General features: G+C 42.4%; 1 protein-coding gene across 4 annotated transcripts in view; it reads left to right on the top strand.

Annotated features, from left to right (window-relative positions):
- The window catches only part of ACACB (acetyl-CoA carboxylase beta), an 86138-nt gene that overhangs the window by 42201 nt on the left and 19188 nt on the right, over positions 1-24749 (top strand). For 3 of the 4 annotated variants that reach the window (XM_069961384.1, XM_069961387.1, XM_069961386.1), the window contains 21 exons: positions 1695-1858; positions 2994-3144; positions 3867-3970; positions 4544-4625; positions 5705-5850; positions 6955-7105; positions 7220-7354; positions 8565-8711; positions 8829-9017; positions 10264-10364; positions 11167-11255; positions 12226-12350; positions 12533-12646; positions 13793-13906; positions 14144-14233; positions 14318-14436; positions 14948-14971; positions 19518-19655; positions 20223-20313; positions 22694-22801; positions 23474-23530. In XM_069961384.1, coding sequence (XP_069817485.1) covers positions 1695-1858; positions 2994-3144; positions 3867-3970; positions 4544-4625; positions 5705-5850; positions 6955-7105; positions 7220-7354; positions 8565-8711; positions 8829-9017; positions 10264-10364; positions 11167-11255; positions 12226-12350; positions 12533-12646; positions 13793-13906; positions 14144-14233; positions 14318-14436; positions 14948-14971; positions 19518-19655; positions 20223-20313; positions 22694-22801; positions 23474-23530 — 2439 coding nt within the window. The remainder of the gene's footprint in view (positions 1-1694; positions 1859-2993; positions 3145-3866; positions 3971-4543; positions 4626-5704; positions 5851-6954; positions 7106-7219; positions 7355-8564; positions 8712-8828; positions 9018-10263; positions 10365-11166; positions 11256-12225; positions 12351-12532; positions 12647-13792; positions 13907-14143; positions 14234-14317; positions 14437-14947; positions 14972-19517; positions 19656-20222; positions 20314-22693; positions 22802-23473; positions 23531-24749) is intronic. The other variant, XM_069961385.1, reaches the window with a different exon arrangement.

Here is a 24749-nt window from a genome sequence, read left to right as displayed (position 1 = left end):
AGTGAAAAAATGGTGCAAAAATTTATTCACATCCCAAATCAATAAAATGAAAGCTTTCATTGTATTGATTTGGGATGTGAATACATTTTTGAGGGGATGGATAGCGAGAGGGATGGATAGCGAGAGGGATGGATAGCGAGAGGGATGGATAGCGAGAGGGATGGATAGCGAGAGGGATGGATAGCGAGAGGGATGGATAGCGAGAGGGATGGATAGCGAGAGGGATGGATAGCGAGAGGGATGGATAGCGAGAGGGATGGATAGCGAGAGGGATGGATAGCGAGAGGGATGGATAGGAGAGAGGTAGGTGAGAGGGAGGATAAAGAGCTAGACAGAGGAGAGAGAAGCATCAGGCTTACAGCAGGGGCACAGCATGCTGGACACTGCAGGAATTGCTGGAGGGAGGAGGCACACGGGTGGGCAGAGGTGACAGGTCACCACACTGATGCTACTGTGCCACAGAGAACAGCTGACACACACAGCTGATGACACTCCAGTTCAGCATGCTACATTGTGGCAAAGTATCCCACCCGCGGTGGGTGCCGGGGGCGGGGCTTATTGACGGGGGGCGGAGCTTACCAAGATGTACCCGGAACGTTAATTTGCCAGGTCCCCAGTCCGTCTGGCTTTAGGAGCGCCTGAACCAACCCCTATGCAAAGAGGGCAGACGGCCAGCTAGGGGGGGCGCTCTGGCAGACAGACAGAATGTCTGTCTTCCAGACCAGTTATGTGTGCAGCTGTCTGCAGAGCGCCCCCCCAGCTGGCCAGGAGTGATGCGCCCTGTGCAAAGGCACAGGTCGCACACCCCAAAGGCCGGCCCTGCCCGTGGTCCCCAATGGGGGCCACTGCAGCTGCCGTTCCTCTCCTTCCAGTCCCCCGATCTTCTTTCTCCATCCTGCTTCCAAGACTTGTGTCTCGGTGCAGGACCTTCAGACGCAGCCAATCACTGGCTGCAAGCGTGTCCAATCTCAGATAGTAACTGACTGAGCCAGCACTGAGTCTTCTTTGAAGCAGACTCAAAAAGAGGAATATGCAGTTTAAAGTGAATGTGCCGTCATATTGCAACATCACCACAAAATATTGCATACTCCAGAGTGCACACACAAAGTTCACACCAAACCACTTCTAAAAAAAACCCCACTTAAACAGGCTCACCCAGAACCATAATACTCACGACCCCTGTCATCCCCTGTTTGACTCCACAAGATTCACAGGCTCCACAAGATCTCTATTATGCAACTGTTATGTTGATCACAATTATACCAAATACACAACACAGTGTAGGAAATACCATCCATAGGTTAGTAGCAATAAGTTGTATTATATATGTAAGTAACTGTTTTGCCCGGTGTGATTAAACCACCTTTTACTATGTCCCCACCATTTTCTCAGGAGTTCAGGTGTCTTTTCATAATAATCCGTCCTGTGTTTGTACCTGAAGCAGCGCTGGTTCTGGCTTTTCTATCACTTGTATATATTATTTTCCTATACACTATACGGTATACACCATACAAATGAGCTCCTGCAAGCCTACCTCATGCCTGGACCAGTACTGTAAAGTCTAACTTGTGAATCACACATTTTCTCTATCCAGAAATCCTGGATCGTTTCTGTCTGTTTATGCTCACTCCTGCTCACTCATCGGCTTATATGGGCAGTAAATTGTTTTGTATCAATCATGCCTATCTTTATAGGGATTCAAGCCCAGTTCAGGGACAGTTCAAGAACTCAACTTCCGGAGCAGTAAGAATGTGTGGGGTTACTTCAGTGTGGCAGCTGCTGGCGGCCTGCATGAATTTGCTGATTCCCAGTTTGGGCATTGCTTCTCCTGGGGAGAAAACCGTGAAGAGGCCATCTCGTAAGTATTTTTTTTTTTTTATGGGGGGTACTATCAGCAGGTCAGACAAATGTAATCTTTTGATGTCTCCCTATATTGCTTGGGGTGCTGAGGGTGGAGGAGAGTCTCTTACCTTCATTCTTGGCGCCGTACCCATACAGTTTGAATCTAGTGCTCCGTACCATAAGGCCATTTGGAGCATTGCCCCACCCCCAGAGCACCGATCCGTCCTGCTCCATTGATAATCATTAGTAGGGGCAGATCGGTGCTCTGGGGACGGGGCAGTGCTCGGAATGGGTACTGTACAGGAATGGGTATGGCAACAAGGATGAAGGTAAGAGACGTACATTTGCCTATCCTGCTGATAGTTCCACTTTAATGCTTTATTTTACTTTTTCAATAAAAGTACATGTGACAGAGGCTACACAGTAGACCAGCGTAAAACATACTGTAAATTGAACAAAAAATAATGCAAGTATTTAGAAGTAGTCCTACCGTGGGTGTCCTGTTCGCTGCCTCCTGATGTCGTTATCTGCATGAAACCGGGTATGCCATACCCATGTGTCTATTCATAACACAGAAGCCGAGGTCCAACACAGAGATCTCTGTGCTGGACCTCGGCTTCTGTGTTATGAATAGAGACATGGGTATGAGACAAAACCTGCAGCTGTATTCATTCTTATGGAGGTGCTGGAGAGAGCAGAGTATAGTGCTCTTCCAGCTTACTCGGCTCTTTCTGACACCTTCATAGGATTGAGTAGAGCTGCAGGTCACTTCCCATACCCGTGGCTCTATTCATAACACAGAAGCCAGGGTCGGGTTGGAGGTCAGACCCCCTTGATCTCTTAATCTTTTTTGGAAATACCCCTTTAACCTTTCGCATATTTATACATAGTTACTCTGTCACCCCTTCTGTCCTAAATGGACCTAATTTTGATCATCTTATAGTGTCCGGGACAATATGGAGTCATGAATGAAAAGTTCTAAATTTACAGGGTAACAGTAGAAAAATAGATGAGACTTTTAAGAGCGATGATGGTGTTATTATTATTATTATTATTATTATTATTATTATTATTATAGTTGTTGTTGTTGTTGTTGTTCTTGTTATTATTATTAATTTGTGGAATAATTTTATATATTCCCATTATTACAGGAACATGGTTGTGGCTCTCAAAGAGCTGTCTATACGAGGAGACTTCAGGACAACCGTAGAATACCTCATCAAACTACTGGAGACTGAGAGCTTCCAAAATAATGAAATTGACACTGGGTGGCTGGATCACCTGATTGCTGAAAAAGTCCGGGTATGGACACTTTCATTTCCTCTAAATTGTTTTGGAATTTTGCTGCTTATCTAAAGGTGGCCTTAAGGCCCTATTCCACCAACAGATCTGACGACAGATTATCTGCCAAAGATTTGAAGCCAAACCCAGGAGTGGATTTGAAAAGAGGAGAAATCCAGTCTTTCCTTTATGACCTGTTATCTGTTATTAGTCTGTTCCTGGGTTTGCTTTCAAATCTTTGGCAGATAATCTGTCGTCAGATCTGTTGGTGGAATAGGGCCTTTACACAGTAGATGTTGGGTGAACCTTGAGATTGATGTCACTGGCAATCTGTATAGCAGACACCTGACTCTCCGGCATTGTGGGTTTCAGTATGCTTTAAGTGTTAAACTTTTGATATGTCATAGAGACATGCACAAATGGAGAAGTCAGCAGCATCCACGGGAGTTCCAATTTTCAAGGCTTTTATTCTATGTCCAAATACAGAAAAATGCACTGGTCTTTGTCATAAAAAAAAAAGTCAGGCTCATAATGTTAGTCTATGGAGCCCGCTTCGTGTATCTAATGTTCTCCCCTACCGTGTACTCTCACTACTTTCTGGTTTCTCAGATGCTCAGTACTGCAATTCTCAGAATGCATTGTTTTCCCTCTGCTATTTCTTACAGCCAGTTCGTCACCCAGAGCTGTAGATCTGCAGCACCTGCTGTGTGTTAAAGTTCTACTTTTTACTTTGTTTTTCTAAGGCCGAGAAGCCAGACACCATGCTAGGAGTGGTCTGTGGGGCTCTCAATGTGGCAGATGCCTTGTTCCAAACGTGTATGAATGAGTTCCTTCACTCATTAGAAAGGTAAAGTATTGTATATCTGAAGGACAGGCAGTCACCTTTAGTCATCGCCTTTTTATCTAGTTTTCAAAATGTCCATTTCACTTATTTAGAAGAAATACAGAAAAAAATATTATAATAGTATACTCCTTGAGTTCTACTGGGTCAAAACACAGCAACCCAAAACTGAAATTCCCATCATGCCTAGAGAGCTAAAGCTTTGGCTGTCCAGGCATGATGGGATTTTTAGTTTTGCAACAGCTCGGGGGCCACTGAACCCCTGGCTCTAGAACTAAGGCAATACCTGTATACACAGTACAGTTTAGTAGTTAGCATAGTGCAGACTATTAACTATTATCATGCTTCATAGGTTATGACAGTGTAAGCATAAATTGTCATCAAGGTTTCAATAGAACTAAATTTACAAATCTTTATAACCAGGTGACTTGGAAGAAAAACTCTTTTGCTGGAAAACCCCTTTAAATTTTCCCTAGTTTGCCTGTGTATATGAGAGGAGAAATTGCTTTAGCCTTGCCATTATATATTTATCATTTATTGTTGAATACCCACTACAAGTATTATAATATTTCTTTCCAGAGGTCAAGTCCTTCCTGCAGCCACACTTCTTAACACTGTGGACGTGGAGCTCATCTCTGAGAGCGTAAAATATACTCTAAAGGTAAAAAAAAAAAAAAAATTTCCTTGTGTTTCAGTGCTGTTACAAAGAAATCTGATACTAAAGACATGTAACCATCTGAAACATTTATTGTACATCCATACGATATGGCAAATATGTCTGTTGGTAAGGGTTTCAGAGAGGGGACCTGCATCTGTCTCAAGAATGAGGGCCCTCACCCTATAAACAGCGAAGCAGGTTGTTAGTGTGGGTTATGCAACGCCCATTGAAATAAATTGTGAGCATTGTGGAAAAAGGATAGCATAGAAAAATCTACAGTGTTTCTGTAACTGGGACTGGGTTTTCCTTGATGTTGAGTTAGATTTCCTCACTAAGGGTACTATTACACGAAATGATAATTGGCCGAATTGCCCCTATCCGGCCGATTATCGTTCCGTGTAATAAACACAACGATCAGCCGATGACAACGATCATCGGCTGATCGTTAATATAGGTTTGGACTTATAATTGTTGTGTAATAGCTGTGCGCGGCCAGCGGCTTATGATTTGAAAACTGCGTACATTACCTAACCATAGTCCAAGGCTCCTCCTGCGCTCCGCTTCTCCCTGGGACCCGGAAGAAGAGGAGCGCAGGAGGAGCCCTGGACCATGGATAGGTAATGTATGCAGTTTAAGCAAGGGCTGCAAGGACATCGGTAACTATGTCCATGCAACCCTTGTTAAACGATTATTGGGCCGTGTAATAGGCCCAGTAAACGAGCGCCGATCTAGCAGATCAGCGCTCGTTTACAGTTATTATCAGCCCATGTAATAGTACCCTAAAGGATTTTTAACGATCAATGATAAATGGTCCCAAAGAGATCGTTTATCGTTAACCTGAAATCGTTCACCATATTGCACAGAAGGATAGTCGTTAGTTACGATTGTTTACTCCGTCTGATCCCAGCAAATAAAGGAACTTGTTTTGTTGTTTGCTGTATAAGCTGTTGTGCAATGTAGAATTCTACCTATATTACGTCTAATTTTTGTGTAGCATGAAGTAAACTGTGGAAACATTTATTGTCGAATGAAAAGTCCTTTTAGTTATATTGAGACTTTATCAATATGTTGCTCCAATGCAGATAGCCCGGCAGTCCCTCACTACCTATGTGATTATCATGAATAACTCTCACATAGAAATAGATGTACATCGCTTAAGTGACGGTGGTTTGCTGCTGTCTTACGATGGGAATAGTTACACCACCTATGTGAAGGAGGAGGTAGAACGGTAAGTATACGTCTTTCATGTTGCTTCCCTATAGTTTACTTTGAAACACGTCTAGACTGCGATATACGGTCCGTAGGCTCTATATAGCTCTACCGTATAGGTGTCCATACACATTAGTAAAAGGTCAACAGGACTGGCTGACTGTCTGTGTATTAAGACCTTACAACTCTCCCCTGGCATCATCCGGAGCAGGAAAATTGGATTGCCTGAGCTTTTCCTTTTCAGTAGGATAAGTTGCCACCATAGATGTCTGGCATTGGCTTACCTCTCCTTTCCCCATTGAGAACACATGAATTCTTAGTATAGCGGTGAACTGAACAGATAGCCAACAAGTGTTTAGCCGACATCTGTTGTAGGTGTATAGTTAGAGGGTTTTCTAATTTAAATGTACTTGTCCTCTGTCCACAGGCTAAGGGACAAATATGACATTGCGGGGGGGATGGGGGGGGATCCGACCTCTGTGCCCCCCCTCCCCCCCCCAACAGATCTGTACATCGATGCTCCAACTCTTGGTATAAATAGAGCTGCAAGTCTGCGCGTGAACCGCATTCATGAATGGAGCTGTGCGGGTAACGTGCTGACTTGCCGGGTGGCAATCTAGAGATCCACAGGGAGCACAGAGGTTGGACCCACTGCAATCTTATATTTGTCCACCATCCGGATATATCATTATATGAATTCATTTATTTTTTTTTCATATTTATTTATATTAATAAAGGTATTGTCCAAATTTTGTTTTTTCTTAAGATTTATTCACACCTTTCTAATATGCAGTATTTAAAATTCTTATTGTCCATCTTATATCAGGATCAATAAGAAGAACTAGCCCTTCACACCTTATAGCACCCACACATTCAACATCATCGCACACTCACATATGTTCCTGTCCCCTTTGGGCCTCACAATTTCAATTCCAAATGTTTAGCGTGAGGGAGAAAACTCACGAACCCATAGGAAACCCATGCAAACACAGAAGGAATGTAGAGACTTCACGAGGATGCTGTTCTTGGTCAGGTTTAAACCCAGCCCCCCTGCACTGCCAGGACAAATGTGTTTTTTATTTATTTATTTTTTTTTTTGTTTCAACTTTCGGTGCTTTTGCAGCTATCGTGTGACGATTGGTAACAAGACCTGTGTTTTTGAAAAGGAAAACGACCCCACTGTACTGAGATCACCCTCTACTGGCAAACTACTGCAATATGTAGTAGAGGATGGGTCACATGTCAATGCAGGAGATTGCTTTGCAGAGATAGAGGTATTGTTATACACTACGTTTGTTTTTACTGCACTTGTCATTCCTTGGCCAATGATGATGGTCAAGATTAAAAATAAGTTTTTGTGGCTACATATATCCTTCCGATGTTTGCAGGTAATGAAGATGGTGATGACGTTAGTAGTACAGGAGTCTGGTCACATTAACTATGTGAAGCGTCCGGGAGCCGTTCTGGAATGTGGTTGTGTTGTAGCCCGAATTGATTTGGATGACCCATCAAAAGTCCATCAAGTAGGTATTATGTGGTGTGTGTGTGTGTGTGTGTGTATGGCTGAAGTATCTGTGCTGTTCCTGTCTATGTATACCAGGAATGGGGAACCTTCGGCCCTCTAGCATCATGCCTGGCCAGCCAAAGACTTGTAGTTTTACAACAGCTGGAGGCCCGAAGGTTCCCAATCCCTGTTGTAAACACATGCACTGTTTTTTACAGTGTACTTATTTATGTTTTTGTCCTAATGCCAAGTTCACATGGCGTAAGAGATCGACCGTTCCGTGACCCAGCCGGTCTCTGAAAAGATCATCCGGCTGATCTTTCAGCCCGCAGAGTTCTGATGCGGGTGCATCCGTGCACGCCTGCATCAGAACTCCCCACAGCCGGAGCCGCTCACTTCATTGTGTGAACCGACAGAGCTTTCTGCGGCCGCTATTCACTGAATAGCGGCTGCAAAAAACTGACACGTCAGTTTTTTGCGGCGCCGCTAGGGATCCCGGCTGGAGCATATTATATGTGTATACGCTCCGGCCAAGATCCCATAGAAGAACATGCAGAGTATCTTCTTCGATTGCAACAACGGCCATACTTTCATGCTGTGTGAACATAGCCTAATAGTACATTCTTACTTTTAGGTTAGACTCGCATGTAACAAGCTCAGAGGGTATTTCACACTGCACGCACATATTGCAGCAAGTCCACTGTAATACTTGTTACCATTAGAGTCTATGCCAGGCTAGTAAAAAAATAGACACCATGCTTACCTGCTCCCGTTTCTTTGGCTCGCTTCCATTTGCTTCCTTGGGTCCTGGCTCACTGACAGCCCTCTCAGCCAATCACTGGCTGTGGCGGGACACAGCTGACTGTCAGCAAGTCTGGGCCTGGAGAAACATACGGGAGCGCACTGGAGGAATGGGGGAAGGTAAGCATGATGTCTTTATTATTTTTACCGGGTCGGCATAGAAGTAATTAAAGTTGCCACTATGTTCTTGCAAGGGAATCTAAATGTGCTGCAACAATGCAGGGCTATAGACTCAATGGTAACGAGTATCACAGCTGATTTGCAGTGATAGGCGCAGCATAAAATCTGCTGCAAATTTGTTACGTGAAGTAACAGTGATCTACCCTTACTGTTTATTGATCTGATGATGTAGGGTTATCCTTATTAATTGAGTTTCTTATTTACTTTTTATAGTTTGGTCTTATTTTCTCATTTAATTTTATGTTTAGGCAGAACTGTACACTGGAACCCTTCCCCCTCAGCAAACCCTGCCCATCATAGGAGAGAAGCTTCACCAGGTGTTCCATAGTGTGTTGGAGAATCTGACCAATGTGATGAATGGATACTGCTTACCGGAGCCATACTTCACCACCAAAGTTAGTATTTCATTTTACTCAATAACAATGCATTTTGCTATTAGATAATCTTATTATAAGGTATTGCATTGCCTCTTATCCTTCTAATGTATCTTTGACCTGTGTATTTAATTTAAGGTAAAAGAATGGGTGCACAAGCTGATGACAACACTGCGGGATCCCTCTCTTCCCCTTCTAGAGCTGCAAGAGATTATGACCAGCGTGTCTACTAGGATTCCTCCCACTGTAGAGAAAGCTATACGGAAAATCATGGCTCAGTATGCCAGCAATATAACCTCAGTCTTGTGCCAGTTCCCTAGCCAACAGGTACGAATGGGCTTGCATTTACTTTAATCATCTTCTCAGCTACAGTACAGGCAAGAGTAATGTGGTACACGTGTAGGGCACATACCTAAAACCAGGGGTTCATTCCCCCATGTACTTGTATGCCTATCTGTTTGATGATCTTGGTTACACATAGGGTAACCTAAATAAACAGTAGAGTTGAGTTGAGTTTTTAATAGAAGTAAATTACAAATCTCCAGAACTTTGTCACCAGTTGATTTGAAAGAAAAACATTTTTAATTAAAACCGCTTTTATTCTTCGTAGAAAAATGAGTTGGATTTCATCTGCATTTGCACCACATTTTAACACATGGTCCATAGACTTATAATGGAGTCCCTGTCTTGCAATAAGCCATATCAAAGGGGTTTTAGCATTGAGACTACGACTGATCTTAGGCCTCATTCACATGATCCGCGCTGCGATGAGTGGAAAAGGATCACAGCGCTGAACCCCTAACAGCAGTGCAGCCACACCTGGCAGCAGAGATTACAGGAGCACATAATGACATCTGACAACTACCCACCTACTCCCCTGGTGCTGGCTGGCTTACACATGCTCACCGGAAGTGGCGTGGACTACACTGGTTCGTGCTGGCGCTGGGAGAAGAAGGTATCGCAGTCCACGCCACTTCTGTTGAACATGTAAGGCGGCTGTTTTCACAGGGGAGTAGATAAGTAGTTTTATGCGCGTTTTATGGATCATGTAAATGACTGTATTCACTTGAATGGTTCCTAAAATTGTCCGTGGTCGTGGACAATTTTAGAAGACGTTTGAACGCAGCATGTCAAAAGATAATTTATATTTTAAGTTATAAATGTCTGCTGCAGGCTCCACAGCTCAGACCCGACCAGTCACCCGAATAGGGACACTGAACCTCATGTTCCTACTGACTTTACAACCACAGTGAAGTAAACTTTGAAAGGAGCAGTAGGCGAGTATGGGGTTACATCTCCATTCAAAGTCTATAAGACTAAGGGAGACAGAGTGCAGCCAGAGCATTTGATTTGAGGTGTAGTGTGTAGGACAAGCCCTTTAAATCCACTGTTTCTAAGGATAAATTCACACACATTTTGTTGGCAAAAAAGTAATAGGACCTCAGGGGATTATAGCCTTAAAGCATGTAACGTATGCTCAAACGTCTTTCAGTAGTAGCATAGCATAATAGGATGGATGAATATAAATGATGACTTCATTTTTATGTACTTTTAATTTTTTCCGTCTTTTCAGATTGCCATTATCCTGGATAGCTATGCAGCCACTCTGCAGAGGAAAGCTGACAGAGAGGTCTTCTTTATGAACACTCAAAGCATTGTTCAGCTTGTGCAAAGGTAAATCTATTATGGCGATATTTTGAAATTTACCACGTTAAGGCATTGCTAAAGACCGCCAAACAGAGAGATGACCAGGCTTATATATGGAGTGCTGTTTAATTTGTTAAAGGGGTTATCCAGCACTAGATAAACATGGCCACTTTCTTCTAGAGACAAGGCCACTCTTGTCTCAAGTTCAGGTTTGGTTTGCAATTAAACTCCGTTCACTTCATTGGATCTAAGTTACAAAACCTGCACCCAAACTGGAGCCAAGAGTGGTGCTGTCTCTGGAAGAAAGTGGCCATGTTTATCTAACACCGGATAACCCCTTTAACTATATAGGTTCATAGTTATATCAGTTTTCGATTTAAATAGGACCTTTTACCACTCCTGACCCATCTGTTTTATTAAGTTCTTACCAGAACTGTATGACTGAATAACCAATTGCGTGTAACCAACTTGAGGTGTGTCCCTACATTGTCTAACACTATCCAATCAGAACTGACAGTGCTTGTCTGTGTGGGGACACCTCCCCCATTGGGTTATTCAGACATACATTTCTAATTGGAATAATGGCACATCACAAAGCTGTAAAAACAATGGCCAATAATTATTTCATGTATGTATTTTCTAAAACAGAGAGGTCAAGACTGGTGACAGGTCCCCTTTAAATAGCAAGTAGATTCCTATCTGATAGTCAGGGACCACGTCTTATTGGATTAAACTTATACTGCTATGTCAGTATAGAAAATTATGCTAGGTTTATTGGTGTAGCATAGCCTTAGTATAATCCTTTTTTCCTTTTTGTTTTATTTATTAGGTACCGTAGTGGCATTCGTGGCTATATGAAGTCTGTGGTCCTTGATTTACTTAGAAGATACCTACAAGTTGAAACCCAATTCCAACATGGTAAGTAGTATATGTCCGTCTTCATTGGATATACGTCAAAATAATCTGTCATTTATTGATATAACTTAGTGATGATAAACCACAGATATTGCATATACATCAAAGTTGCTTCTTACAGCGGAGTTCACAACTACAATGGTAAAAGCCTTTAAGGGTGTGTTCACACGTACAGGATCTGCAGCAGATTTGATGGCGCAGATTTAAATCTGCAGCAGACTTGATGGCCCAGATTTTCTTTGAATCTGCAACTTCAAATCTGCGATCTTCTGCCGAACCTGTACGTGTAAACGCACCCTAAAGGGGTATTCTGCTCAAACATAACTCTTCATATGTTGCTGCCCATGGTGAGACTAACAGTTCTTTGTATACTTGTCTTATATGTTCAGCCTCCTCCCCCCAGTTCTGAGCTGCTGCTTTCTGCTGGAGAAATAAAAAATTGTGTGTACACTTTTCTCCCCGACTCCCCTTCCTCCCTTCTTGTTTCTGAGACAGAAGCAGGCAGGCTTTATCTGCAACTTTGTTGCTTCTTTATAATGCCAGGAGGGTTAATCTGAGTCAAGTTGTTGATGAACTCACTGTGATTAACCCTTCCTGCATTATAAAGTTGCAGTTAAAGCCTGTCAGGGACTTGTTTACATAAGCCATCTCAGAAGGGAGGGAGTAGGAGGGGAACACAGAAAGCTCACACACAGTATTTTGGTTCTTCAGCAGAAAGCAGCAGCTCAGGACTGAGGGAAGGAGACTGAAATGATGATAAACAGTATTAAAGGAATTTTTAGTCCCTCAATGGGCAGCAACATATGAAAAGTTACGTTTGAGTAGGAATACCCCTTTAATCAGCTTGCTCAAAAATCTGTGATTTTTATATACCTAAAACTCTTGTAACCCCCCCCCCTTCCCCATATACTAATTAAATAAACCATAATGAATAGTCAGTTTATGTGGGTCATCTTTATTGTCTTTTCTCCAGCTCATTATGACAAATGTGTCATAAACTTACGGGAACAGTACAAGCCAGATATGACTCCTGTGCTAGAATGCATCTTCTCACATGCTCAGGTGGCCAAGAAGAATATCCTTGTTACTATGCTAATTGTGAGTGTTACAATTGCTGGCCTCCCTGCAAGCTCTTTTTGCAGTCAGAATTATATAGTGTATATATGTATGTGTGTGTGTGTGCGTGTGTATGTATGTATATGTGTATATATATATATATATATATATATATATATATATATATATATAGTGTAATAATATATTCTTTATTGAACCTGCAGGATCAGCTTTGTGGTCGAGATCCAACGCTTACAGATGAACTAATGAATATTCTCAATGAACTGACACAGCTCAGTAAGACTGAGCATTCAAAGGTGGCTCTGAGGGCTCGACAGGTGAGATGGGGCTCAGATTAAATAGAATATATATATATATATATATATATATATATATATATATATATATATATATATTTCTATGTTTGCACCTTGAGCTAGTATATAATATAGGCTTCATAGGAAAAACCTTCAAATGTATACCTATTACAAACAATACAGTCATACATTTACTGAATTCATATTTAATTTATTTCAAAACCTTTAATAAGTGCTGTTTCGGTAAATAATTTTGTCAGAGTATAAATTGTATAGAAAGAGACATCCACGCATGTTGCAAAAAGGTCAGCGGAGCCTCAGTTACACATATCAAGACACGGGACTAGCCAGATATCCCTCCAGGGATGGGTCTAGAAATAGGATGGCTCATGTACATAGACCACCAAAAACCACTATATTAAGTGGCCCCTTCAGTCAATATCAATTGCGTGTCTGATGGAATGACCAGGGAAATACCAAAGCCAGGTATCCATCCACGGTGTGGAGCAGGATTCTTCGTTTAGATGGGCAATTCGCTCATCTCTAGTGAAGACCATTGCTTTTAGAGCAGATTGGTGTTCAGTAACCTAGACAACGAGCTGTCAACAATTATAGCTAAAGAGCAGCATATCAAGAGGAGAAGGCAAGTTTGCTAAATTAATCTATTTGTAAAAATATTTTTTGATTTGCTAATTTTAACTGTTGACATGGGAATACCCCTTTAGTGCAAAGGGAGGCAGTAAGGAAAATTTTTTGTTGGCTCAGGAAAAAACTTTAAAGGGGTACTCTGGAGGGAAAAAATGTTTTTAAACAAATTTATTTCAGACAATTATATAAAATTAAAATATTCGTTCCTTTGTAAATTCTAAACAAGTATTAGACAGATTATCTGCCAAAGATTTGAAGCCAAAGCCAGGAATGGATTTGAAACAAGGAGAAATTTTAGGCTTTCCTTTATGACCTGTTCTCTGTTTATAGTCTGTTCCTGGCTTTGCCTTCAAATCTTCGGCAGATAATCTGTCAGATAATCTTCCCGTGTAAATGGACCCTTATGTGAAATAATATTGGGCATCACTTTCAGGTGGTAGCTATTTGATATCCTGCAGCTTTGGAAATATTTTACTCTTACTTGTGGCCATGAGTTATTGTCAGTGTCTCTTATACCAGGTTCTGATCGCCTCTCACCTTCCCTCCTATGAACTGAGGCACAATCAAGTGGAATCAATTTTCCTCTCTGCAATAGATCTGTATGGACATCAGTTCTGCCCAGAAAACCTAAAGGTCAGTCAGAGGATGTCCCATCGCTAAAGCTTTGGCTGTCCAGGCATGATGGGTGTTGTAGTCTTACAACATCTGGAGAGCCAAGGCTCCCTACCCCTGGTCTATACCTATCACCTATCTACAAGATAGGCAGTAATTGTCTGGTCAGTGGCCCCAATGCTTCAGTAAAAAAGGATGGATGGCGGTTACTTAAAATATTCCACAAATGTAATGATCGTTATTGTATTTTGTTTCCAGAAACTGATTCTGTCGGAGACCTCCATCTTTGATGTGCTGCCAAATTTTTTCTATCATGTTAACCAAGTGGTTCGTATGGCTGCACTGGAGGTAACTATTTACTCATTCCGTTTTATAGGGTATTCAGATATCATGTCTATTATGGAACCCTCTGATACGTAGCCATTGTTTTAGGTGTATGTGAGGAGGGGCTATATTGCCTATGAATTAAACAGCTTGCAGCACCATCAACTCCTGGATGGCACATGCGTGGTGGAATTCCAGTTTATGCTGCCATCTTCCCATCCAAACAGGTATAGTCATTGATTTACATGTACTTCTTGTCCATGATTTGATTATGACAGTATATATGTGGAAGCATGTTTTTTTGCCTATGACGTCATGTCCTCTAATTCATTAAAATTGAGACTTTAGTTTGCACTTTTGCTAAACATGTTATTTGATAGTGTGTTAAGCATGGCATTAATCTGCAACTGTGCCCTTCTTTCTTTCCACAGAACCTTCTCTTCTTTGGAATCTATATATCAGTATCATAGTAGTTAGACAATGAGGGTCCCTGATTGGGAAGGGGGGAGGGGGGGGGTTGTGCATGGGCATTTAATGGGTACAGATTCACCCATTAACACCTGTCAGGTGAACTGTGCTGAGATCAGGATATGATCGGAGAGAGGCTGATAGATAGGATTATATATACAGCACAAAAAGTGAGGAATACTGTAAATGTAAATGCCAGGCATAATGTCTGATTTAAGAAATGTAGCATTGTAACACTCATTGTCCTGTTATTTGCCCGTTTAATTACAGAGAGATCAGCCCAACACTGAGCAGGTACGAGTGCAGAATTCTACTTTCATAGCATGGACAATACTTATATTCCATAGTTCAATCTTAATGAATCCTGCTGTGTGCTTCCAGCTCCTGCTTTAAAGCTCTCTTCAATAGTAGTGGGAGTCCTTTAAAGGGGTTGTACAGCGAAAAATCTTTTTCTTTGAAATCAACTGGTGTCAGAAAGTTATATAGATGTGTAATTTACTTCTATTAAAAAATCTCAAGTCTTCCCTTACTTTTTAGCTGCTGTATGTCCTGCAGGAAGTGTTGTTTTTATTTTCAGTCTGACACAGTACTCTCTGCTGACATCTCTGTCCGAGACAGGAACTGACCAGAATAGGAGAGTTTTTTTATGTGGATTCATAGAAAACCAAACAAAGTTTCTGTCTCGGCCAGAGATGTCAGCAGAGAGCACTGTGTCATACTGAAAATAAAACAACATTTCCTGCATGACGTACAGCAGCTAATAAGTATGGGAAGACTTGAGATTTTTAATAGAAGTGAATTACAAATCTATATAACTTTCTGACACCAGTTGATTTGAAAGAATAAGATTTTTGCTGGACAACCCCTTTATTAATGCATCTCTTATTGACTCTGCCCTGTTAGTTTATTGTGAGGGCAATGTGATGCTACTGCGCTGGTCTCTGCTCTCTTCACTTGCTAATAAAATTAATTCCTTCTCTGCTAGAAAGAACCGCTAATAACTTAGAACCTTAGAACAGACTTGGCAGCCACCTAAAATATTTTTTTTTAACACATTGTAATTCATCAATAATTGTTTACAATATTTATTGGATTTTAACATGGAAAGAAGCACATTTAGCATCATAATAGAGGAAATTTTAAAGGAATTGTCAGGGCAAAGTAAAAAAAAAAAAAGCAAAAAAAAGCTATCTCCCTTATTCTTTGATGTCACATTACCGAAGGAACTGCCCACTCGGCCAAAAGGTGGCTGCAGTGGTGTCCTGCCTCAGTCACTGACAGTCCCTGTGGTACTGTGATGTCACAGGTCCTCCTCTGGATCCTCCAGGCAGAGCTCAGTCTCCACTCATCCCTTTGCAGCTGCATAAAGGTGTCTTGAATCAATGCACAGCAGATCTGATGCTTTAAATCCACAGGGCCACTGAATTTCATGTCTGATTCTATCCCAGAAGTTTGTATTCCTCTGGATGCTTTATTGCACTTCGACTGCCAGGTGAAGAGCCCTACAATATGAAAATAGAGTCCTCATGCACCCTTCTCCAGTGTCCTTCAGGTTCTGTATGTAGGTTCTGGGCAGGATGGTAGCTTCTGCGGTTCCCTTTGCCCAGTTTCACTGCGGTCTGTTGCAGCTCTTCCCAATCTTCTACCCCTTCATCTTAGGAATAGTCTTACGGCCCTATTACACGGAACGATAATTGGCCGAATCGGCCCTATCCAGCGGATTATCGTTCTGTGTAATAAACACAACAATCAGCCAATGATGTTGATTTAGGTTTGGACCTATAATTGTCAGGCGCCGACCACGCATGGCTCTGTGTAATAGTGATGCGTGTTCAGCGGCTGACAATTCGCAAAGTGTATACATTACCTATCCATGGTCCAGGGCTCCTCTTGCGGTCTGCTTCTTCCCGGGTCCTGCGCGCTGCAGCTTCACAGCAGCCTGTCTGAGCTGACAGGCTGCTCAGCTAACCACAGGGACCACCGCAGGCAGTGATTGGCTGAGTGGTCTGTTAGCTAAGGGCCCTATTCCACCAGACGATTATCGTTCAGATTATCGTTAAATCGTTCGAATCTAAACGATAATCGTTCGGTTGAAATGTAGTTAACGATTAACGACCGAACGAGAAATCGTTGATTGCTTTATAAGACCTGGACCTATTTTTATTGTTGCTCGTTCGCAAAACGTTCGCAAATCGTTCGCATTGAATAAGACATTGTTCGGTCGTTTGCAATAGATACGAACGCAAGAGCGAATAAATATAGAAGAAAAACGATCGCAATTACGATCATAAGTAACTATTATCGTTCCATGGAAATGAGTGAACGTTTTCAGGTCTTTCGCAATAGCGGTCGTTTGAGATCGCTAATCGTTAACGATTATGCAAACGATAATCGTCCGGTGGAATAGGGCCCTTAGACAGGCCTCTCTGAAGCTGCAGCGCGCGGGACCCGGGGAGAAGCAGACTGCAAGAGGAGCCCTGGACCATGGATAGGTAATGTATTCAGTTTAAGCGAAGGCTGCAAGGACATCGGTAACGATGTCCATGCAGCCCTTGTTAAACCGTTATCAGGCCGTGTAATAGGCTCAGTAAATGAGCGCCGATTTTCCCACTGCAAAATCTCTTTCTCATGGTCTTTGTAGAGGACACAGCACCCAATCATCTGTTTTCTTGTTTTTTACTAGTTTTTTTTTTTTTTTTTTTTTAGTATTTGTTTAGTGAGTCAGCCTCCTTATCCTGTGTTCACATGGGTTGTCGTTGGCCTCTACTACTGCTGTATGCCTGCTGGGAAGGAGGGGCTTACTGCCTCTTTCCTTTTTTTTTCGTTCTTTAACTTAAATCTATCTTTAGGATTATGCAGCCCTATCTAATGGTAGCATAAACTAGTGACAGAGAAGCTGAACATTGTTCTGTGCAGCTGATTCGGAGATCTCCTCCTGAATAACATGGGCAATAAATAGTCCTCTCCATTATGTGCATGAGCCCAGTAGCCCTGGATATTCATGAGAAGCAGAAAACTTCGCCCACCAGCTGCTGATTGGCAAATATCTATCCACTCTGTGTATAGGCAGTCAATTGTCAATCAGCAGCTGGAGGGTGGGGGTGTGGCAAAAATCCTATTCTCCTGCATATTAGGAGAATGGCTGAACAGAGTGATGTAAGTAATACACCAATCTGTTCAGGATTTATGTGACTAGTTTTTGCTGCCCTCATTTAAGGCACCATAAACCTAGTGACAGATTCCCTTTAAAAGGGTTATCCAGGACTGGAAAAAGCACAGTTACTTTCTTGGGAAAACAGCCGCACCCCTGTCCTCAGTTCTCCCAGTTTCCCAGGACCGGATCCATCTTTTCTCAGCACCCAGGGAGGAGCGGCACAGAGCAGACCTCAAAGCCCACAGCCTGATGAGGAGAATGCAGATAGGAACAAAGCCATCTCTAGCAAATATCTTGTCCATCCCTGTTTTTTCCCATATTTTGGGATGGAAAGTGGCATGGAAATTTAGCATGGAAAGTGGCACACAAAGGTGCAGGGTAAAGGGTACAGGAAAATGGAGGCTACTGTGTATCTGAATCCTTCATCCTTCTGACACTACTTTCCTAGAAGAAGTGAGACCAATGCCTAATGACGAATATTTGCAACCTAACTGAGGATGGGAAGGAGATAATTTAAAAAGAATATTTTCCCACATTCAAACTCACTGAGCTTACTGGGTCAGAATACTAAAAACAATCTGTGCAGTCACTGCTTAGCTATATCTGAAAATACAGAATATTAATCTGTCATATCAGTTGCCCCCTAGCTCCTGCAGGTTTGGTGATTCTAGCTGTGCAGATTCATATGCCTTGCTATATGCATTTCTGCCTGATACGTTCTATTTGCCATCAAATACTAATAATGCTAAGGCTTATAGCTGTTGGCGCTTTAATAGTGGTTATATAGGTTAACTTCCTTTCTGTAACGTACAAGTAAATGTAAAAAAGTGACTAAACAGGAGAACTTAAAGGAGAAGTCTGGCTTTTTTTATTTTTATTTGGCAGCCGGCAGGGGGGAATTTGATTAAGTAGAAACTTGCCTCTCACCACGCCCACAGTAAGTGCCGAAACCGGCCCCAGGACCCCTGCCGGAAGGCATTTTCTCCCCGAGTTGTGATGATGTCACAACTTGGGTGTGTGTGTGTGGGGGGGGGGGGGGGGAGTGGGCGGTTGTCCCGGCTGATGGAGCGCCCACAATCAGTGACTGAAGTGACGTCCCGTCTCAGTCACTGATTGGCTGAGCGGTCAGTCCATCAGCCGGATCGTGACGTGTCAATGTCAAGTAAGTTTGTACTTGTAATCAAATTCCCCCCTGCCCTTGCAGATGCTGAATTAAAAAAAAACAAAAAACACCGGCTTCTCCTAAGGTCTGTATATTGTTTGAATTGGTCATAAAATTCTTTAGCCTCTAACCAGTGGCCATGCTCTCTGTACAGAAGTGTACTGGCGGCATGGGTGTAATGTATGTAGCTTGGATAGCATTTCATGTATTGTTATCATGTACCAGCCTGTCTTTTGCCTTCATGTAATGTGTTTTGATCTTGTATTGTTCTGCTTGTTACCCCTATCTATTGTATAGCGCTCTGGAATTAAGGGCACTTTATAAATAAATAAATAATAATAATAATCTTTGAGAACTAATATGAGCCATGGTTTTCAAATAGCAATATGGCTTTAGAACACTAACCTGAAAGGTTTTTATGTGTGAATAAGTGTCTCCCTCTTCAGTTGTAGAGCACCTTCTATTTCTATCAGCGAGAGTTGGTGCTCCTCTTGTTTTTCATAATCCCTTATCTTCCCCTGCAGGATGTCTCTGCCGATCAGCGCCACACACCTAGAGCTGAACCGTCAAAGTAGTGAGCTTTTTATGGACAATGGTTTCTCTCCTTTGTGCCAGAGAATGGGCGTTATGGTGGCTTTTGACAAGTTTGAAGATTTCACAAGGTAGTTCTAGAAAACAACATGAGTTTGAAATTTGCTTAAAGGGAAACAAAATGACTCTAATTTGCTGATAGCTCCCTATTGTGCATCTTTCATCCTCAGCGCAGTTTCAGTGAATTTTGTAGTTTAATACTGTCCCTAGTAAGGTTGTTTGGAGCACTGAGGGCGGGGCTACCATCCCTAGCCAGCCCGCTCCACTGACGATCATTAGAAGGGGCGGACCGGAGCTCTGGGTGGGGATGCGGAACCCACAGTGCTGCCAAACAGCCTTACTAGACACGATATTAAACAATAAACTGCACAAAAACTGCACAGAGGATGAAGGTAAGAGATTTACCTTCATCCTCTGTGCCCCTTGCACAATAGGGAACTATCAGCAGCTTAGAGTTGTCTAACCTGCTGATAGTTTCCCTTTAAGTTCATGATTAGTGTACTTTTTACTGTATGTCTGAGGTATGCAAAAAAAAATAAAAAATGATGTGAATGACAAATTTATGGGCTTTTTTGTATATGATTTCTATGTATAGCAAGTAAAATGAAGCTTACATCCTAAATCATCTCTTTTTGTAGGAACTTTGATGAGGTAATTTCCTGCTTTGCAGACCCTCCTCCTTTGTTCACTGAGGCCCGATCCACTTTTTATGATGAGGAAGACAACAAGGTTGGTTCCCTGCTCTTAAAGGGGTTATCTAATGCTACACAAACATGGCCACTTTCTCTCAGAGAGAACATGAGTTCAGTCTCAGTTCAGGTCCGATTTGCAATTAAGCTCCATTCACTTCAATGAAACTGAGCAGCAAAACCCTGCCCTGGAGACAAGAGTGGGGCTGTCTCTGGAAGAAAGTGGCCATTTTTTGTAGCACTGGATAACCCCTTAAAAAAATGTTTCCACTCCACACACACATTGATAACATAGTGACACATGTGCAGCACAGTGAGATATCAGTTTGACATTATATACATTACATATTTATAAATTCTATTTAAAATCTCAAGCCTTTCAGTACTTATCAGCTGCTGTATGTCCTGCTGGAAGTGATGTATTCTTTCCAGTCTGACACAGTGCTCTCTGCTGCCACCTCTGTCCGTGTCAGGAACTGTACATAGCAGTGGAGGTTTTCTATGGGGATTTGCTCCTGCTCTGGACAGTAGCTGACACGGACAGAGGTGGCAGCAGAGAGCACTGTGTCAGGTCCTGTGCCCTGTGAAGGCCCTGCTCCTAAGAGCTAACAATCTATTAAGAAAGGGTTGAAAACAAAAGGCAGAAGGGCTAAAGTGCCTCATGCTTACAACGGTCCAATTACACTACTCACAAAAGAGATATTTGGCTTGCACATGAAATTTACGGAAAATGTAAAAAGTTCACACTATAGACATTGTGAGAGTTGGGCATTTAAGTAGAATAATGCCATTGTGATTTTTTTTTAACTCAATTTATTGATTAAAAAAAAAAGCCAACACCAGTGCTCCATAGTAACATAGTAACATAGTAAATAAGGTTGAAAGAAGACAAGAGTCCATCAGGTTCAACCTAGGAAAATCCTACTGTGTTGATCCAGGAAGGCGAAAAACCCCTATGGGGCAGAAGACAAACGCCCCACCACAGGGAGAAACTCCCCCCCTCCCTCCCCCGACTGCAATGGCAACCAGAACAATCCCCGGATCAACGTATCACCAGAAATCTAATGCCCATAACTTGTAATATTATATTTTTCAAGAAAAGCATCCAGGCCTCCCTTGAACTTATTTACTGAATCAGCCATGACAACATCATGTGGCAGAGAGTTCCACAGTCTTACCGCTCGTACAGTAAAGAACCCGCGTCGATGCTGATGATGAAATCTTCTTTCCTCTAGACGTAGAGGATGCCCCCTTGTCATTGTTACAGACCTAGGAGTAAAAAGACCACTACAAAAATCTCTGTACTGTCCATTCATATATTTGTACATTGTGATCAGATCGCCCCTAAGACGTCTTTTTTCTAGCGTAAATAACCCCAAGCGTGATAACCTGTCCTGGTACTGTAACCCACCCATTCCCTTAATGACCTTTGTTGCCCTCCTCTGCACCCGCTCTAGGTCAGCTGTGTCCTTCTTATATACCGGTGCCCAAAACTGTACACAGTATTCCAAGTGTGGTCTGACCAGTGATTTATAAAGAGGCAAAACTATGTTCTCATCTTTAGCATCTATACCTCTTTTGATGCATCCCATTATTTTATTAGCCTTGGCAGCTGCTGCCTGGCACTGATCACTAAAGTTGAGTTTACTGTCCACCAATACCCCCAGGTCCTTTTCGGAAGTAGTTTTACCCAGTGTTTTATTATTTAGCACATAACTGTACTTATTATTTCTATGGCCCAAATGCATAACCTTACATTTATCCACATTAAACTTCATTTGCCATTTCTCCGCCCAAGCCTCTAGCTTCTCCAAATCCCTCTGTAATATGATATTATCATCCTCTGTACTGATTACTTTACTCCATGATCCAGGGGCTGCTTCTCCCAGTGTAATGTCTATCTAATGGTAATGTGCTTTAGTATAAACATCAGGGGATGGTCAGCATCACTAATGGTGCACGCAGCAGCGCTAGCTACTGTATATGTAACTGTGCTGGGACCAGGGTTTGTACAACCCTGCAGTTCCCAACATAGCCCTTGGTCAGTGTACAAAAAACATACCTGACCCTGCTTGGGACTCCAGGTGTCAGTCAGGCCAGGAGAGGAGAGAGGAGACATTCCAGCCTGCAGCCTTTTAGGAGCTTGGAAAAGCCTCTTGTACCAGAGAATGAAAGCATTTCTCTCTGTCCTGGAGGCACAGGCAGATATATGAAAGGTAACGTGTCTGCTTGACCTAACAGCTATCTAGCAGTGTCAGCCGTTTAGGACGTGAATTGCAGCCGACAGATTCCCTTTATTAAAGTTATATTACATTAGGAAATAAATGTAGAAGAAGTAACTTTATTCACCGGACTAACTCTTTAAAGATTTAGAATATGTCAAAATAAATAAAGTAAATTTTGAACCTTTATGTCCTTAGAACATCCGTGAAGAACCTATCCACATCCTGAACGTGGCTATAAAGTATGCAGATCGAATGGAGGACGAGGAGCTGGTGACAATGTTTAGGACTTTCTCCCAGTCAAAGGTAATAGTGAAATGTATCTATAGATTCTGTACAATGTCCTGCTGTTTAAAGAGAATATATCATCATAAAGTTAGGCTGGGTTCACACTACGTTTTGCAATCCGTTTTTTTTCTGCAAAAAACGGATGCATGTGTGTGCATCGGTTTTCATCCGATTTTCCATTGAATTCCATTATGAAGAAAACGGATCAAACTGTACACAAAAACCCATTTTATCCGTTTTTTTTATAATGAAATTCAATGGAAAAACTGATCAAAACGGATGTACACGAAAAAACGGATTGCAAAAATGTAGTGTGAACCCAGCCTTACCTACTGTGTAAATTATGTTTTTTTGTTAAAAGGAAACAGCAAGTTAGAAGATTTGGCCGTTTGGAGCACTAGAGGTGGGACTACTGCCCTCATTGCACTGATCCGCCCTGCCTACTGGTTGCCTTCTCATTGAGGTGGCCGCTGAGGTGGATTGGTGCATGGAGGGCTGTAGTCTCACCCCAGTGCAGCAAACTGCGTAATTTAGATTTTTATTAAACTGAAAATTTAACGCCAGTGGTGCTGAGGAGGAGGGTAACAAAATTATCTTCATTCATCCTCTTTGCTATAGCAACATAACGGCATGGTTAGAGTTTTCTTGGAGGATTTTTGCGTGTAATTAACACCCATTCTGTTTCTGCAGAAAAATATCTTGGTGGACTATGGACTTCGGAGAATAACTTTCCTGATAGCCCAGCAGGTTGGTGACCACCCTAGTGCTGTGAAATGTTTGTAAACTAGTGACAAATACATACCGTTTTGCTTTAGAAGATGCACTTTTTTTGTGTGTGTGTGTGGGGGGGGGGGAGAGCGTCTTATAAAGAGAAGATACTTACTTATAGGGTTGGGGCAATCCAGATGCACAGGATGGAGTAAAAGTAGGAGATTTTGGGGGGTCCGACCTCTGTACCCCCTGCCGATCTCCATATCGGGCTCTGATTTTGGTATTATGAATAGCGCCGCGGGTACGGCACATGAGCCTATCCTGTGGATAGCTTTTTCCCTGGAATACACCTTTAACTGATGGGGATGTAAGAGGGGATGTAAGAGGGTAGCAGCTAATGGTGCAATTTAACATACATGTTCATCTGGTTGCTGGACTCTAGCGCAACCCCACCTACATGTATGTAAATTAAACTGTCACTGTGGCACAATGGCAGTTTAAAGTGACAGTCACCCCCTTTTTGCATTCTGACTTCTTTACACAGGTGTACGAGGGGTAAATTTTGCAGTTTTTATACCTTATTTTATATCATACGTCATGGTGCTTGTTTCAGTAAAAAGTGATCTTTTATCATGTGGGGATTGGCCTACCTGGCCGGGGCTTCACGGCCACTGGGCCACTGGGCCACTTAGCCCTGCCCACTCCACCACCATAGGCCTCCCTCTCAGTGACATCATTGCTGCATAGGCCCCGCCCCCTCGGCGGCCATTGGTATGGTCTGACCTAGAGGGCATATGGCCTCGACCTTTTTGGCCAGCCCGTTACAATGGCAGTTGAGGAGGGAGGATCTAGATGGCTATGACATCACAGAGGGGCAGGGTCTATGGCGCCGTTGTGGGCGAAGCTAAGTGGCGTTTTTGTCGAGAAGCCCCGCCCAGATGGCACAATCTGCACATGATAAAAGATCACTTTTTACTGAAACAAGCACCAGGACGTATGATATAAAATAAGGTATGAAAACTGGAAAATGTACTCTTTACACCTGTGTAGAGAAGTCAAACTGCAAAAAGGGGGGGACAGTGTCACTTTAATTTAAAACATGGTCAGCAATCAGCCAGGGACCTATCACCAGTGTAGCCGTTCTTTGCTCCTGTTACAGTACCTAGTCATTGCTCCTGTTAGTGTACCTAATTGTTGCTGCCGTTACTGTATGTAAACTATAACATCCTAAAAAGTAAAAGAACCTTTACCAAAG

The sequence above is a fragment of the Dendropsophus ebraccatus genome, chromosome 3 (genome assembly GCF_027789765.1).
Source record: "Dendropsophus ebraccatus isolate aDenEbr1 chromosome 3, aDenEbr1.pat, whole genome shotgun sequence".
NCBI classification, from domain to species: domain Eukaryota; kingdom Metazoa; phylum Chordata; class Amphibia; order Anura; family Hylidae; genus Dendropsophus; species Dendropsophus ebraccatus.
Note: the sequence above shows the minus strand (reverse complement) of the source record. Positions and strands in the feature narration are given on the sequence as shown.